A 12,401-nucleotide genomic window follows, 5' to 3' on the forward strand; every position below is an offset into this window, starting at 1 on the left:
TTAAGACAAAAAGCCACAAAACTCTTCTAAAGCCACATCTCTATCCATTGTTCCCTATCTCTGTGTTTTACAGAAAACCTCACTGGATGAGGTCGTCTAACTCTGCTGTGTGGACTTCCTCGTGGCCCAGCTGCCTGCACGTAATGCTAGTGCTGCCTCACGGCTCAACCATCTCCTCCCACTGCAGACACTTCTCTGAGATGCATTCCCTGGGGCTCTCTCCAGGTAGGCTGTTTCGTTTTCCTCTGTGATACCTGCTCTGTGGGGTAACAGGTGCTCTCTTGGGATTCTTTTCCATGCACCCTTCCTAAACCATTCTCTAGCTGCTCCTCTGTCGCAGCTTGATGCTTAATGAGCCCCTGTGATAGTGGCTACTATGTCAGGCAGGTTATATGGCTGTGTCATGTGAAAGGATGTTCTACCATGATGTTAGCCTGTTGCCATCCCTGGACCACAGAAACAAAGTCAGGAGTGGAGCTGGGGGCACAGAGGATGCAGGGGGAGGCTGCTAGCCCTTAGAGGCCAGCAGAAAGGGGCTAAGGGAGTGAATATCCTGCTTTTCCTCTCCACTGGCCAACGGAGCAGGCCAACTCAATGTGCTAGGCAGGGCAGCAGAGTGGGAGATTGCAGAGGTAAATATGAGGTGCCAATACAGTCTTCAGGTGCAGCACCAAGCATCCCTCAATAGCTACACCAAAAATGCAACCGAGTGTGTGTGTGTGTGTGTGTGTGTGCATGTATGCACATGTGTAAACATTTGTGTATACATGTGAGTGCACATGAGTGCATGTGTGTGTGTCTGTGTGCATGCACACATGTATGTGAGCATGTGCATGTGTATATATGGGTTTGTGATTTTGCATGTATGTGTGTGTTTGTGTTGGTAATGGGGCTTTTGAAATTGGGGCCTCAGGTTCTTAACTTTTTTGTTCTCTACAACTTGTGCCATATCTCAAGTTACAATCCTTTGATGGCTAATTGGAGATTAGTCTCATAGACTTTTTGACTCAGGCTGACCCTGAATCATGATCCTCAGATATAAGCCTTCTGGACAGATAGGATTACAGGTGTCCCAGTGTAACTTATTTATTTTTATTTTTTAACTCTCTCTTTGTGTGTGTGTGTGTGTGTGTGTGTGTGTGTGTGTGTGTGTGTGTGTGTGTGTGTGTGTGTTTTACCCTATGACCCACATGCTTTTCCCCTCTTCTTCCCATGTCAGTGAACAGCATCTACACAGTTATTCAGTCTCAACTTCCTCATACAACATACCCAGCATACTAACAGTTTTGTTGGCTCTGGAATAGTCACAGACTCCTGGAGTCATAGCCTGTCACCTTTCTGTAAAGCTCCCACTGTTAGCAGCACTCAGAATTCCTAGGTGGTCTCCATATTTCTCTCTGCAGTATGTCAGTTAAGAGTCTCCCCTTTTTTGTCAGTGGTGGGACTTGAACCCTGGGCCTGGGTGCTGTCCCTGAGCTTTTCAGCTCAAGGCTGCCTACCGCCCTAACCCTTGAGGCACAGCCCCACTTCTGATTTTCTGGTGGTTAATTGGAGATAAAGAGTCTCACAGATTTTCGTGCCTCGGCTGGCTTTGAACTGCAGTCCTCAGATCTCAGCCTCCTGAGTAGCTAGGATTACAGGCACAAGCCACTAGCACCCACCTAGAGTCTCGCCTTCTGCTTAGAGAAGTGAACCCTGATTTGGTTTGGGACAACTCTGTGCCAGCCTCATGGGTGATAGCTATCTTGTCTGCTTTGGTGAGGCTGGGGTTTAGAAAAAAGTTTAAGACATCTGAAAAAAGTAATACAATTTCTTTCATTAAAAAAGGATATCATAATGCTAGGTGGCTCACATCTGTAATCCTAGCTACTTAGGAGACTAAGATCTGAGGATCTCAGTTCAAAGCCAGCTGAGGCAGAAAAATTTGTAAGATTCTGTCTCTAATTAACAAGCAAAATGCCGGCCTGAAGGCATGGCTCAAGTAGTAAAGTGCCAGCTTTAAGTAGAAAAGCCAAATGAGGGTAAGAGGCCTTGAGATTCAGCTCTGGTATCAGTATACACACACATATACACACAGACACACACACAGACACACACACACACACACACACACACACACGGCTATGATAAATTACTTTTTTTTTGCCAGTCGTGGGGCTTGAACTCAGGGCCTGAACACTGTCCTTGGGCTTTCTCAAGACTAGTGCTCTATCACTTGATCCACAGCACCACTTCTGGCTTTTATATATGTGGACCAAGGATGGAATCTGGGTCTTCTTGCATTCTAGGTGAGCACTCTATCACTAGGCCACACTCCCGGCCCTAAATTAGTTTTTAGAAGTAAATATTCCAGAGAGCGAAGGGTGACATTGCTCACAAAGAGATGTACTCATTGCCTGACTTACATAAGTATACCCCCTCTGTGCATCACCTTTAGAATAACAATAAATAAAAGCAGATCTTTCTTGATATTTTTGTGCCTCCCCTTCCTTCCTGTTTGAGATTGTGATATAAAGAGATACTTGTGATATGGCAGCCTCTTGGAGGCCAAGGCTACAAGCATGCAGGCAAAAATTGAATGTTGAAAAGACTTCCTGAAACTAACTTGTTAGGAAGTGTATTGTGCAAGCCACTGCTAGCTAGAACTGGGCTGTTTGCCTCTAATTTCCCTAAGTGATCTGGACCATGCCTCCTTCCATCAGCAGTCACAGGCCACATGCCAGCCTGTTCCCATCTCCACATCTGTCTGCCTTGTGCCCCTGGCTGAGCCTGCTCTTGCCTCACCTTCCTGTCTACCACAGGACCTCTCTTGTACTAGAGGGGGGTCTTCTCTGACCTGGGATATATGTTAGCTTTCTGTTGCCTCATGTTTGTTAGGTGGGTATTCTGCCACCGTGTCACACCTCTGGCCCTCTTTCTTTTTCTTTCTTTTCTTCTTTCTTTCTTTCTTTCTTTCTTTCTTTCTTTCTTTCTTTCTTTCTTTCTTTCTTTCTTTCTTTCTTTCTTTCTCCCCAAATAGGGTATTTTGTTTATACTGGGGCTACCCTTGACTATACTCCTAATTATACTCGCTGGCCACCACATCCACGTAGGGTCTTTTGTTTATACTGGGGCTACCCTTGACTATACTCCTAATTATACTCGCTGGCCACCACATCCACGTTTTATTGGTTGAGATGGTGTGTCTTTAACTTTTTGTCTGGGCTGGCCTTGAACTTCAATCTTCATTCCTGTGTAGTTGGAGTTACAGGCTTGAGCCCTCACCACCACGGGCACCGTTCTAGAAGTCATGGTGGCATGGTTCTAACGCCGCCGTGGACCTGTGGTGAAGTAGGACCGCATGGCAGAGAGAAAAGGAAGGGGATGAGAGGGGAGACAGGGGAAGGGGCAGGGACGCGGTACAGCCCGCAAGGGTGCGAGCCACGGACCTGCCCCCGTTGGTGAGGTTCCATCACTTTCCCGAATCCACGCGTGGGTGATGAGGTCTCAGCTCCCGGGATCACTTCGGAATAGTGCTGCACTGGGAAGAAAGCATGCAACGCGGGAGCCCAGGGGACTCGCTGCTGCCAGCCGGAGCAGGGTCCAAGCGGCGCCAACAGGTGGGCAATCCCGAGAGGCTGCACTGTGTGTGCCGTTCGGGGAGAGGCCGGGCCTCCGTCTCCGCCGCGCCCGCCCGTGCGGTGGGCAGGGCCCCGGCCGGTGCAGCTCCACCCGGGGCTGCTGTGCTGGGACCACGCCGCCTCGCCCCCGGCAGAACATGTCCGCGCTAGGTCCTGGAGGCGCGGGCAGGGCGCCGGCGGCCCCCGACACTGCCGTCCTAGAAAGGCACAACGAGGCACGAGGCGTCGGGTTGAAATCCTGGGGCAGATTCAGGGTCGCTGTGTGGCCAGAGCGAGGGGTCCCCTGCCGGCGGCCGCTCGTGAACGCCCGCGGGGAGCCCGGGCCTCGGCTGCGGCGGCTCGTCGGGGGCGCCCCGGCACCGCGGGGCGCTGGGCCGGCGCCGGGGCGGGGCGGGGCGCGGAGCCGGGCGCGGGGCCGAGGCGCAGCCCCGGGGCCCCCGCGGGACCGGGGCGGGGGCGGCGGCCGGCGGGGCGGGGCCGGCGGGAGGGGGCGGGCCCGCTGCGGATTGGCCCGGCGCCGCCGCGTGACCGGGCCCTTATAGGGCGTGGCGCGGGGCCCGCTCGGTCGGGTGCGGCGGCGGCGGCCGGGCCGGGCGAGGTCCGCGGCGTCCCCCGCGACTGTCAGCGGCTCTGCTGGAGCTCCTGGCGCGCGCCGCGCCCTCCGTGCCGGGGCCGCCGGGCCGGGCATGAGCGCTGCGCCCGGGAGCCATGGTCCGCTTCGGGGACGAGCTGGGCGGCCGCTATGGGGGCGCCGGCGGCGGGGAGCGGGCCCGGGGCGGCGGGGAGCGGGCCCGGGGCGGCGGGCCGGGCGGGCCGGGCGGGCCAGGCCCCGGGGGGCTGCCGCCGGGCCAGCGCGTCCTGTACAAGCAGTCCATCGCGCAGCGCGCGCGCACCATGGCGCTGTACAACCCCATCCCGGTCAAGCAGAACTGCTTCACCGTCAACCGCTCGCTCTTCGTCTTCAGCGAGGACAACGTCGTCCGCAAATACGCCAAGCGCATCACCGAGTGGCCATATCCTGCTGGGGGCCGGCCGGCCAGGCCGCGGGGCGCGGGGCCCGGGCCGGGGCCGGGAGAGGTGTCGGGCGTCGGTCCGCCGCTGGGGCTGGGCGGGGCGCGGCGGAGCGGCCCGGGATGGAGGCCTTGGCCGGTCGCGGCAGCGCCCAGTGGCCATCTTCTCCTGGTGGGGAGGGGGTGCGACCGGCCACGAGCTGGGCGGGAGGGGAGGGCAAGGGCGGGGCCTTGGGGCGTGTGCGCGCGCGCGTGCGTCCGTGTGCGGGTGTGCCCAGAGTGTGCATGCGCCGTGTGCTCGTGTGACGCCCGCGGGCCCCTCCGTCGGGGCCCCTACCCCGGACCCCCCTCGCTCCCGGGTCTAGGCGCGCCGCACGCCGCCAGCCCGGAGGGCGCCTGGGCGCACGGGGCGGGATCTGTGCGGTGGTGAGGCCCGCAGGTGCCTGTGCGTGTGTGCGCGCGTGAGTGTGTGTGCGTCCGTGTGCGCACGTGTGCGCGCGTGTGTACGTGTGTGTGAGTGTGCGTGCACGGGTGTGTGCGTTCGTGCGCGCGCGCGTGCACGGCCTCCACCGGCGCTGTGCGCGCGTCCAGCATCCGCGGTGCGCGGCGCTCACGTGTCGGTGTGGGCACTTGTGCTGCGTGGCCAGGTGGAGTGTGCGACTGCGCGGAGCCCTCCACTGCGTGGGGACCGCGACCCGCTCCCGCCACCGCTCCCAGCCGGCCTCCCGCCGGCCGGAGGGGCGGAGGCGCTGTCCGCGGTGCTGACTGCCGGAGAGCCCGGCGGGAGGGCGGGAGCTGGTCTGGGAGGAGCTCAGAGAGCTGCGCCCTGTGCTGGCCTCTCCTTAACCCACACACTCCCTTTGAGTATATGATCCTGGCCACCATCATTGCCAACTGCATCGTGCTGGCCCTGGAGCAGCACCTCCCTGAGGGAGACAAGACACCCATGTCGGAGCGGCTGGTGAGTGCTCCGGGTCTGAGTGCCTGAGAGGCTGGTGAGTGCTCTGGCTCTGAGTGTCTGAGAGGCTGGTGGGTGTTCCGGGTCTGAGTGCCTGGGAGGCTGGTGGGTGCTCCGGGTCTGAGTGCCTGGGAGGCTGGTGGGTGCTCCGGGTCTGAGTGTCCGACAGGCTGGTGGGTGCTCCGGGTCTGAGTGTCTGACAGGCTGGTGGGTGCTCCTGGTCTGAGTGCCTGGGAGGCTGGTGGGTGCTCCGGGTCTGAGTGTCTGGGAGGCTGGTGGGTGCTCCGGGTCTGAGTGTCTGGGAGGCTGGTGGGTGCTCTGGGTCTGAGTGTCTGAGAATCTGGTGGGTGCTCCTGGTCTGAGTGTCTGGGAGGCTGGTGGGTGCTCCGGGTCTGAGTGCCTGGGAGGCTGGTGGGTGCTCCGGGTCTGAGTGCCTGGGAGGCTGGTGGGTGCTCCGGGTCTGAGTGCCTGGGAGGCTGGTGGGTGCTCCGGGTCTGAGTGTCTGACAGGCTGGTGGGTGCTCCGGGTCTGAGTGTCTGACAGGCTGGTGGGTGCTCCGGGTCTGAGTGTCTGGGAGGCTGGTGACTGCTCCGGGTCTGAGAGTCTGACAGGCTGGTGGGTGCTCCGGGTCTGAGTGTCTGGGAGGCTGGTGGGTGCTCCGGGTCTGAGTGTCTGACAGGCTGGTGGGTGCTCCGGGTCTGAGTGTCTGGGAGGCTGGTGGGTGCTCCTGGTCTGAGTGTCTGGGAGGCTGGTGGGTGCTCCGGGTCTGAGTGTCTGACAGGCTGGTGGGTGCTCCGGGTCTGAGTGCCTGGGAGGCTGGTGGGTGCTCCGGGTCTGAGTGTCTGGGAGGCTGGTGGGTGCTCCGGCTCTGAGTGTCTGACAGGCTGGTGGGTGCTCCGGGTCTGAGTGTCCGACAGGCTGGTGGGTGCTCCGGGTCTGAGTGTCTGGGAGGCTGGTGGGTGCTCCTGGTCTGAGTGTCTGACAGGCTGGTGGGTGCTCCTGGTCTGAGTGCCTGGGAGGCTGGTGGGTGCTCCGGATCTGAGTGCCTGGGAGGCTGGTGGGTGCTCCGGGTCTGAGTGCCTGGGAGGCTGGTGGGTGCTCCGGGTCTGAGTGCCTGGGAGGCTGGTGGGTGCTCCGGGTCTGAGTGCCTGGGAGGCTGGTGGGTGCTCCGGGTCTGAGTGCCTGGGAGGCTGGTGGGTGCTCCGGGTCTGAGTGTCTGACAGGCTGGTGGGTGCTCCGGGTCTGAGTGTCTGACAGGCTGGTGGGTGCTCCGGGTCTGAGTGCCTGGGAGGCTGGTGGGTGCTCCGGGTCTGAGTGTCTGAGAATCTGGTGGGTGCTCCGGGTCTGAGTGTCTCGGAGGCTGGTGGGTGCTCCGGGTCTGAGTGTCTGGGAGGCTGGTGGGTGCTCCGGGTCTGAGTGCCTGGGAGGCTGGTGGGTGCTCCGGGTCTGAGTGCCTGGGAGGCTGGTGGGTGCTCCGGGTCTGAGTGCCTGGGAGGCTGGTGGGTGCTCCGGGTCTGAGTGCCTGGGAGGCTGGTGGGTGCTCCGGGTCTGAGTGCCTGGGAGGCTGGTGAGTGCTCCGGGTCTGAGTGCCTGGGAGGCTGGTGGGTGCTCCTGGTCTGAGTGTCTGACAGGCTGGTGGGTGCTCCGGGTCTGAGTGTCTGGGAGGCTGGTGGGTGCTCCTGGTCTGAGTGTCTGACAGGCTGGTGGGTGCTCCGGGTCTGAGTGTCTGGGAGGCTGGTGAGTGCTCCGGCTCTGAGTGTCTGAGAGGCTGGTGGGTGCTCCGGGTCTGAGTGTCTGGGAGGCTGGTGGGTGCTCCGGGTCTGAGTGTCTGACAGGCTGGTGGGTGCTCCGGGTCTGAGTGTCTGACAGGCTGGTGGGTGCTCCGGGTCTGAGTGTCTGGGAGGCTGGTGGGTGCTCCGAGTCTGAGAGGCTGGTGAGTGCTCCGGCTCTGAGTGTCTGAGAGGCTGGTGGGTGCTCCGGGTCTGAGTGTCTGGGAGGCTGGTGGGTGCTCCGGGTCTGAATGCCTGGGAGGCTGGTGGGTGCTCCGGGTCTGAGTGCCTGGGAGGCTGGTGGGTGCTCCGGGTCTGAGTGTCTCGGAGGCTGGTGGGTGCTCCGGGTCTGAGTGTCTGGGAGGCTGGTGGGTGCTCCGGGTCTGAGTGTCTGGGAGACTGGTGGGTGCTCCTGGTCTGAGTGTCTGGGAGGCTGGTGGGTGCTCCTGGTCTGAGTGTCTGGGAGGCTGGTGAGTGCTCTGGGTCTGAGTGTCTGAGAATCTGGGGGTGCTCCGGGTCTGAGTGCCTGGGAGGCTGGTGGGTGCTCCGGGTCTGAGTGTCTGGGAGGCTGGTGGGTGCTCCGGGTGTGAGTGCCTGGGAGGTTGGTGGGTGCTCTGGGTCTGACTGTCTGACAGACTGGTAAGTGCTCCAGGTCTGAGTGTCTGGGAGGCTGGTGGGTGCTCCGGGTCTGAATGTCTGGGAGGCTGGTGGGTGCTCCGGGTCTGAGTGTCTGAGAATCTGGTGGGTGCTCCGGGTCTGAGTGTCTCGGAGGCTGGTGGGTGCTCCGGGTCTGAGTGTCTGGGAGGCTGGTGGGTGCTCCGGGTCTGAGTGCCTGGGAGGCTGGTGGGTGCTCCGGGTCTGAGTGCCTGGGAGGCTGGTGGGTGCTCCGGGTCTGAGTGCCTGGGAGGCTGGTGGGTGCTCCGGGTCTGAGTGCCTGGGAGGCTGGTGAGTGCTCCGGGTCTGAGTGCCTGGGAGGCTGGTGGGTGCTCCTGGTCTGAGTGTCTGACAGGCTGGTGGGTGCTCCGGGTCTGAGTGTCTGGGAGGCTGGTGGGTGCTCCTGGTCTGAGTGTCTGACAGGCTGGTGGGTGCTCCGGGTCTGAGTGTCTGGGAGGCTGGTGAGTGCTCCGGCTCTGAGTGTCTGAGAGGCTGGTGGGTGCTCCGGGTCTGAGTGTCTGGGAGGCTGGTGGGTGCTCCGGGTCTGAGTGTCTGACAGGCTGGTGGGTGCTCCGGGTCTGAGTGTCTGGGAGGCTGGTGGGTGCCCCGAGTCTGAGAGGCTGGTGAGTGCTCCGGCTCTGAGTGTCTGAGAGGCTGGTGGGTGCTCCGGGTCTGAGTGTCTGGGAGGCTGGTGGGTGCTCCGGGTCTGAATGCCTGGGAGGCTGGTGGGTGCTCCGGGTCTGAGTGCCTGGGAGGCTGGTGGGTGCTCCGGGTCTGAGTGTCTCGGAGGCTGGTGGGTGCTCCGGGTCTGAGTGTCTGGGAGGCTGGTGGGTGCTCCGGGTCTGAGTGTCTGGGAGACTGGTGGGTGCTCCTGGTCTGAGTGTCTGGGAGGCTGGTGGGTGCTCCTGGTCTGAGTGTCTGGGAGGCTGGTGAGTGCTCTGGGTCTGAGTGTCTGAGAATCTGGGGGTGCTCCGGGTCTGAGTGCCTGGGAGGCTGGTGGGTGCTCCGGGTCTGAGTGTCTGGGAGGCTGGTGGGTGCTCCGGGTGTGAGTGCCTGGGAGGTTGGTGGGTGCTCTGGGTCTGACTGTCTGACAGACTGGTAAGTGCTCCAGGTCTGAGTGTCTGGGAGGCTGGTGGGTGCTCCGGGTCTGAATGTCTGGGAGGCTGGTGGGTGCTCCGGGTCTGAGTGTCTGAGAGGCTGGTGGGTGCTCCGGGTCTGAGTGCCTGGGAGACTGGTGGGTGCTCCGGGTCTGAGTGCCTGGGAGGCTGGTGGGTGCTCCGGGTCTGAGTGCCTGGGAGGCTGGTGGGTGCTCCGGGTCTGAGTGCCTGGGAGGCTGGTGGGTGCTCCGGGTCTGAGTGCCTGGGAGGCTGGTGGGTGCTCCTGGTCTGAGTGTCTGACAGGCTGGTGGGTGCTCCGGGTCTGAGTGTCTGGGAGGCTGGTGGGTGCTCCGAGTCTGAGAGGCTGGTGAGTGCTCCGGCTCTGAGTGTCTGAGAGGCTGGTGGGTGCTCCGGGTCTGAGTGCCTGGGAGGCTGGTGGGTGCTCCGGGTCTGAGTGCCTGGGAGGCTGGTGGGTGCTCCGGGTCTGAGTGCCTGGGAGGCTGGTGGGTGCTCCGGGTCTGAGTGTCTGACAGGCTGGTGGGTGCTCCGGGTCTGAGTGTCTGACAGGCTGGTGGGTGCTCCGGGTCTGAGTGTCTGGGAGGCTGGTGGGTGCTCCGGGTCTGAGTGCCTGGGAGGCTGGTGGGTGCTCCGGGTCTGAGTGCCTGGGAGGCTGGTGGGTGCTCCGGGTCTGAGTGCCTGGGAGGCTGGTGGGTGCTCCGGATCTGAGTGCCTGGGAGGCTGGTGGGTGCTCCGGGTCTGAGTGTCTGACAGGTTGGTGGGTGCCATGGGTCTGAGTGCCTGGGAGGCTGGTGGGTGCTCCGGGTCTGAGTGTCTGGGAGGCTGGTGGGTGCTCCGGGTCTGAGTGCCTGGGAGGCTGGTGGGTGCTCCGGGTCTGAGTGCCTGGGAGGCTGGTGGGTGCTCCGGGTCTGAGTGCCTGGGAGGCTGGTGGGTGCTCCGGGTCTGAGTGTCTGACAGGTTGGTGGGTGCCATGGGTCTGAGTGCCTGGGAGGCTGGTGGGTGCTCCGGGTCTGAGTGTCTGGGAGGCTGGTGGTTGCTCCGGATCTGAGTGTCTGGGAGGGTAGCTGGTCTTACTGGGCCCGGGGATGAAGTGGGGGGAGCCTGTCTCCTCTGGGAACTATGTCTAAGTAAGTTGACACTCTATGTGAGAGACAGGGGTCCTCCCTCAAGGGCCTGGTCTGTCCTAGGCCTTACCCCCTTGTTCACTTGAGATGTGCCACACTGGGTATCAGCGCAAGAGTCTTAATTTTTCTTCCTCCTCTCCCTCTCCTCCTCCCCCCCCCCCGTTCTTCTCCCCTTCCCCCTCCTTCTCCTTCTCCTCCTCCTTGTTCTTCTTCTTCATTTTCCCTTTTGTTGGTTGTTGGACCTGGGCACTGTCTTTGCACTTCTTTGTGTCAAGGCTAGTGCTCTATCACTTGAGCCACAAGCACCCTTCCCGCGTTTGAGTGATTCACTGGAGATAAGAATCTCATAGGACTTTCCTTTCCTGGCTGGCTTCGAACCGTAATCTGCAGACCTAGCCTCCTGAGTAGGTTTATACGTGTGAGCCACTGGTACCTGTCCCAGTAATCTTAAATTCAAAACCCAGGCACGAAAGAAAAACACCTAACAAGGAAGACAGTGGGGTCAGGGTTTCTGGCTGTCCGTGAGGGGTGGGCCAGCTGCCACCCTTGCCTGCAGGTTCGACAGCCTGGAGTCCTGGGACTATGCCTTTTACTTCAGGGTTGTCTTCTAGGACCTGCTTAGACCTCGTTCCCCATGGGGCCCTCCTCCTTGAGGCATCCCTTCCTACACATTCTGAGTCAGGACTACTTCCAGCCTCCTGCTAAGAGCTTCCCAGACGTCAGAGAGACATGCGTTAGATGGGTCTGTGTATTGCTTAGCTTGGGTGCCAGTGCCCTGTTAAGTTTGTGGATTGGCCTTTTTTCCCGCCCAGCTGTCCGCAGGGGACAGGGCAGGGGAGATGGCATGCTGCACTGGAGGCTTTGATTGGGGCAGGAGCACCGAAAGGCAACTGAGAGGACATCCATGGTGATGGGCTTCCAGAGGAGCCTGGACGGTGAGGCTTGGCTGTCCCAGGTGGGGGTGTGCGATAAGACTGTGGGTCAGGCGGGACAGGTCCCTCCCCCCTCTGACCTCAAACTTCTGGCTGCTCTGTGGGGCGAGCATTCATTCCAGAGACCAGGTGAACCTTCCACTAGGAACCTTGCGATACCATATAACAGGGAGCCTGGCAGGTAGAGCCAGAGGGACCCAGGTCAGCGCAGGGGTTCCAGTGTGAGGTGGTGTTCCCGTGTTCTCGCCTGGGTCAGGGTGAGGTTTGGTCATGTGAGCTCTGACTCCCAGGGTGGCAGCTTTGCTCTGTGGTGGAGGTAGAAGGGGACTTCCAGGCCCAGAGTTGACACTGTTGTGGAGACAAGTAGAATGTGCTTGACCCGGTTCAGTCTGGAGGTCTGAGGAGCTGTTTGCTGACCTTCATCCTACCATTGTGGGCTCCTAGGCTGGACAAGAGCTGGAACTTGAGAGATGGGACTGGCGGCTGCCAGCACCAAGTAGGGCTTGGTGTGAGTGGCTTTCAGTGTTTGCCATCCAAGCTTTGGTAAGGCCTTCTTGGCTCTCTGTCTCTTAGGGGCTCTGCTTCCCCTGCATCTTTCATATCTGCACTTAGCTAAAGCCCAATGCCACCCAAGCCATCTCTACCAGCACTCAGTCACATATTAGTTCAGGGACTAATTAGTTTCCAGGAACTCTGGACTCTGTCCTGAACTTCTCTTTTCTGTCTGTCTGTAAGTGTTCTGTGAAGATCCCAGGGAAGATCATTAGCAGTCTTACCCTTGAGAAGAAGTGACTGTTCCAGGTATACTATACCAAGAGTGCAGCTTGAGGCCGAGAGAAGAGCTCGTGTCCCCCCAGAATCCCTCTCCCTGTGTGTCCCTGCAGAGATGACCCCCTCCCTGTGTGTCCCTGCAGAGATGACCCCCTCCCCGTGTGTCCCTGCAGAGATGACCCCCTCCCCGTGTGTCCCTGCAGAGATGACCCCCTCCCCGTGTGTCCCTGCAGAGATGACGCCCTCCCCGTGTGTCCCTGCAGAGATGACCCCCTCCCCGTGTGTCCCTGCAGAGATGACCCCCTCCCCGTGTGTCCCTGCAGAGATGACCCCCTCCCCTTGTGTCCCTGCAGAGATGACCCCCTCCCCGTGTGTCCCTGCAGAGATGACCCCCTCCCCGTGTGTCCCTGCAGAGATGACCCCCTCCCCGTGTGTCCCTGCAGAGATG

The 12,401-nt window shown here is 60.8% G+C and overlaps 1 protein-coding gene across 4 annotated transcripts in view; it reads left to right on the top strand.

Annotated features, from left to right (window-relative positions):
- The first annotated feature begins 4,328 nt into the window (after positions 1 to 4,328).
- Cacna1b (calcium voltage-gated channel subunit alpha1 B) overlaps positions 4,329 to 12,401 on the top strand; it is a 180,228-nt gene continuing 172,155 nt past the window's right edge. For 3 of the 4 annotated variants that reach the window (XM_090331038.1, XM_090331039.1, XM_090331040.1), the window contains exon 1: positions 5,491 to 5,591. In XM_090331038.1, coding sequence (XP_090187164.1) covers positions 5,499 to 5,591 — 93 coding nt within the window. In that variant the 5' untranslated portion in view covers positions 5,491 to 5,498. Of the gene's footprint in view, positions 4,634 to 5,485; positions 5,592 to 12,401 lie in introns of those variants that run through there. The other variant, XM_090331041.1, reaches the window with a different exon arrangement.

This window comes from Megascapheus bottae, chromosome 3, assembly GCF_031878675.1.
Source record: "Megascapheus bottae isolate mThoBot1 chromosome 3, mThoBot2.hap1, whole genome shotgun sequence".
Taxonomy (NCBI): Eukaryota; Metazoa; Chordata; class Mammalia; order Rodentia; family Geomyidae; genus Megascapheus; species Megascapheus bottae.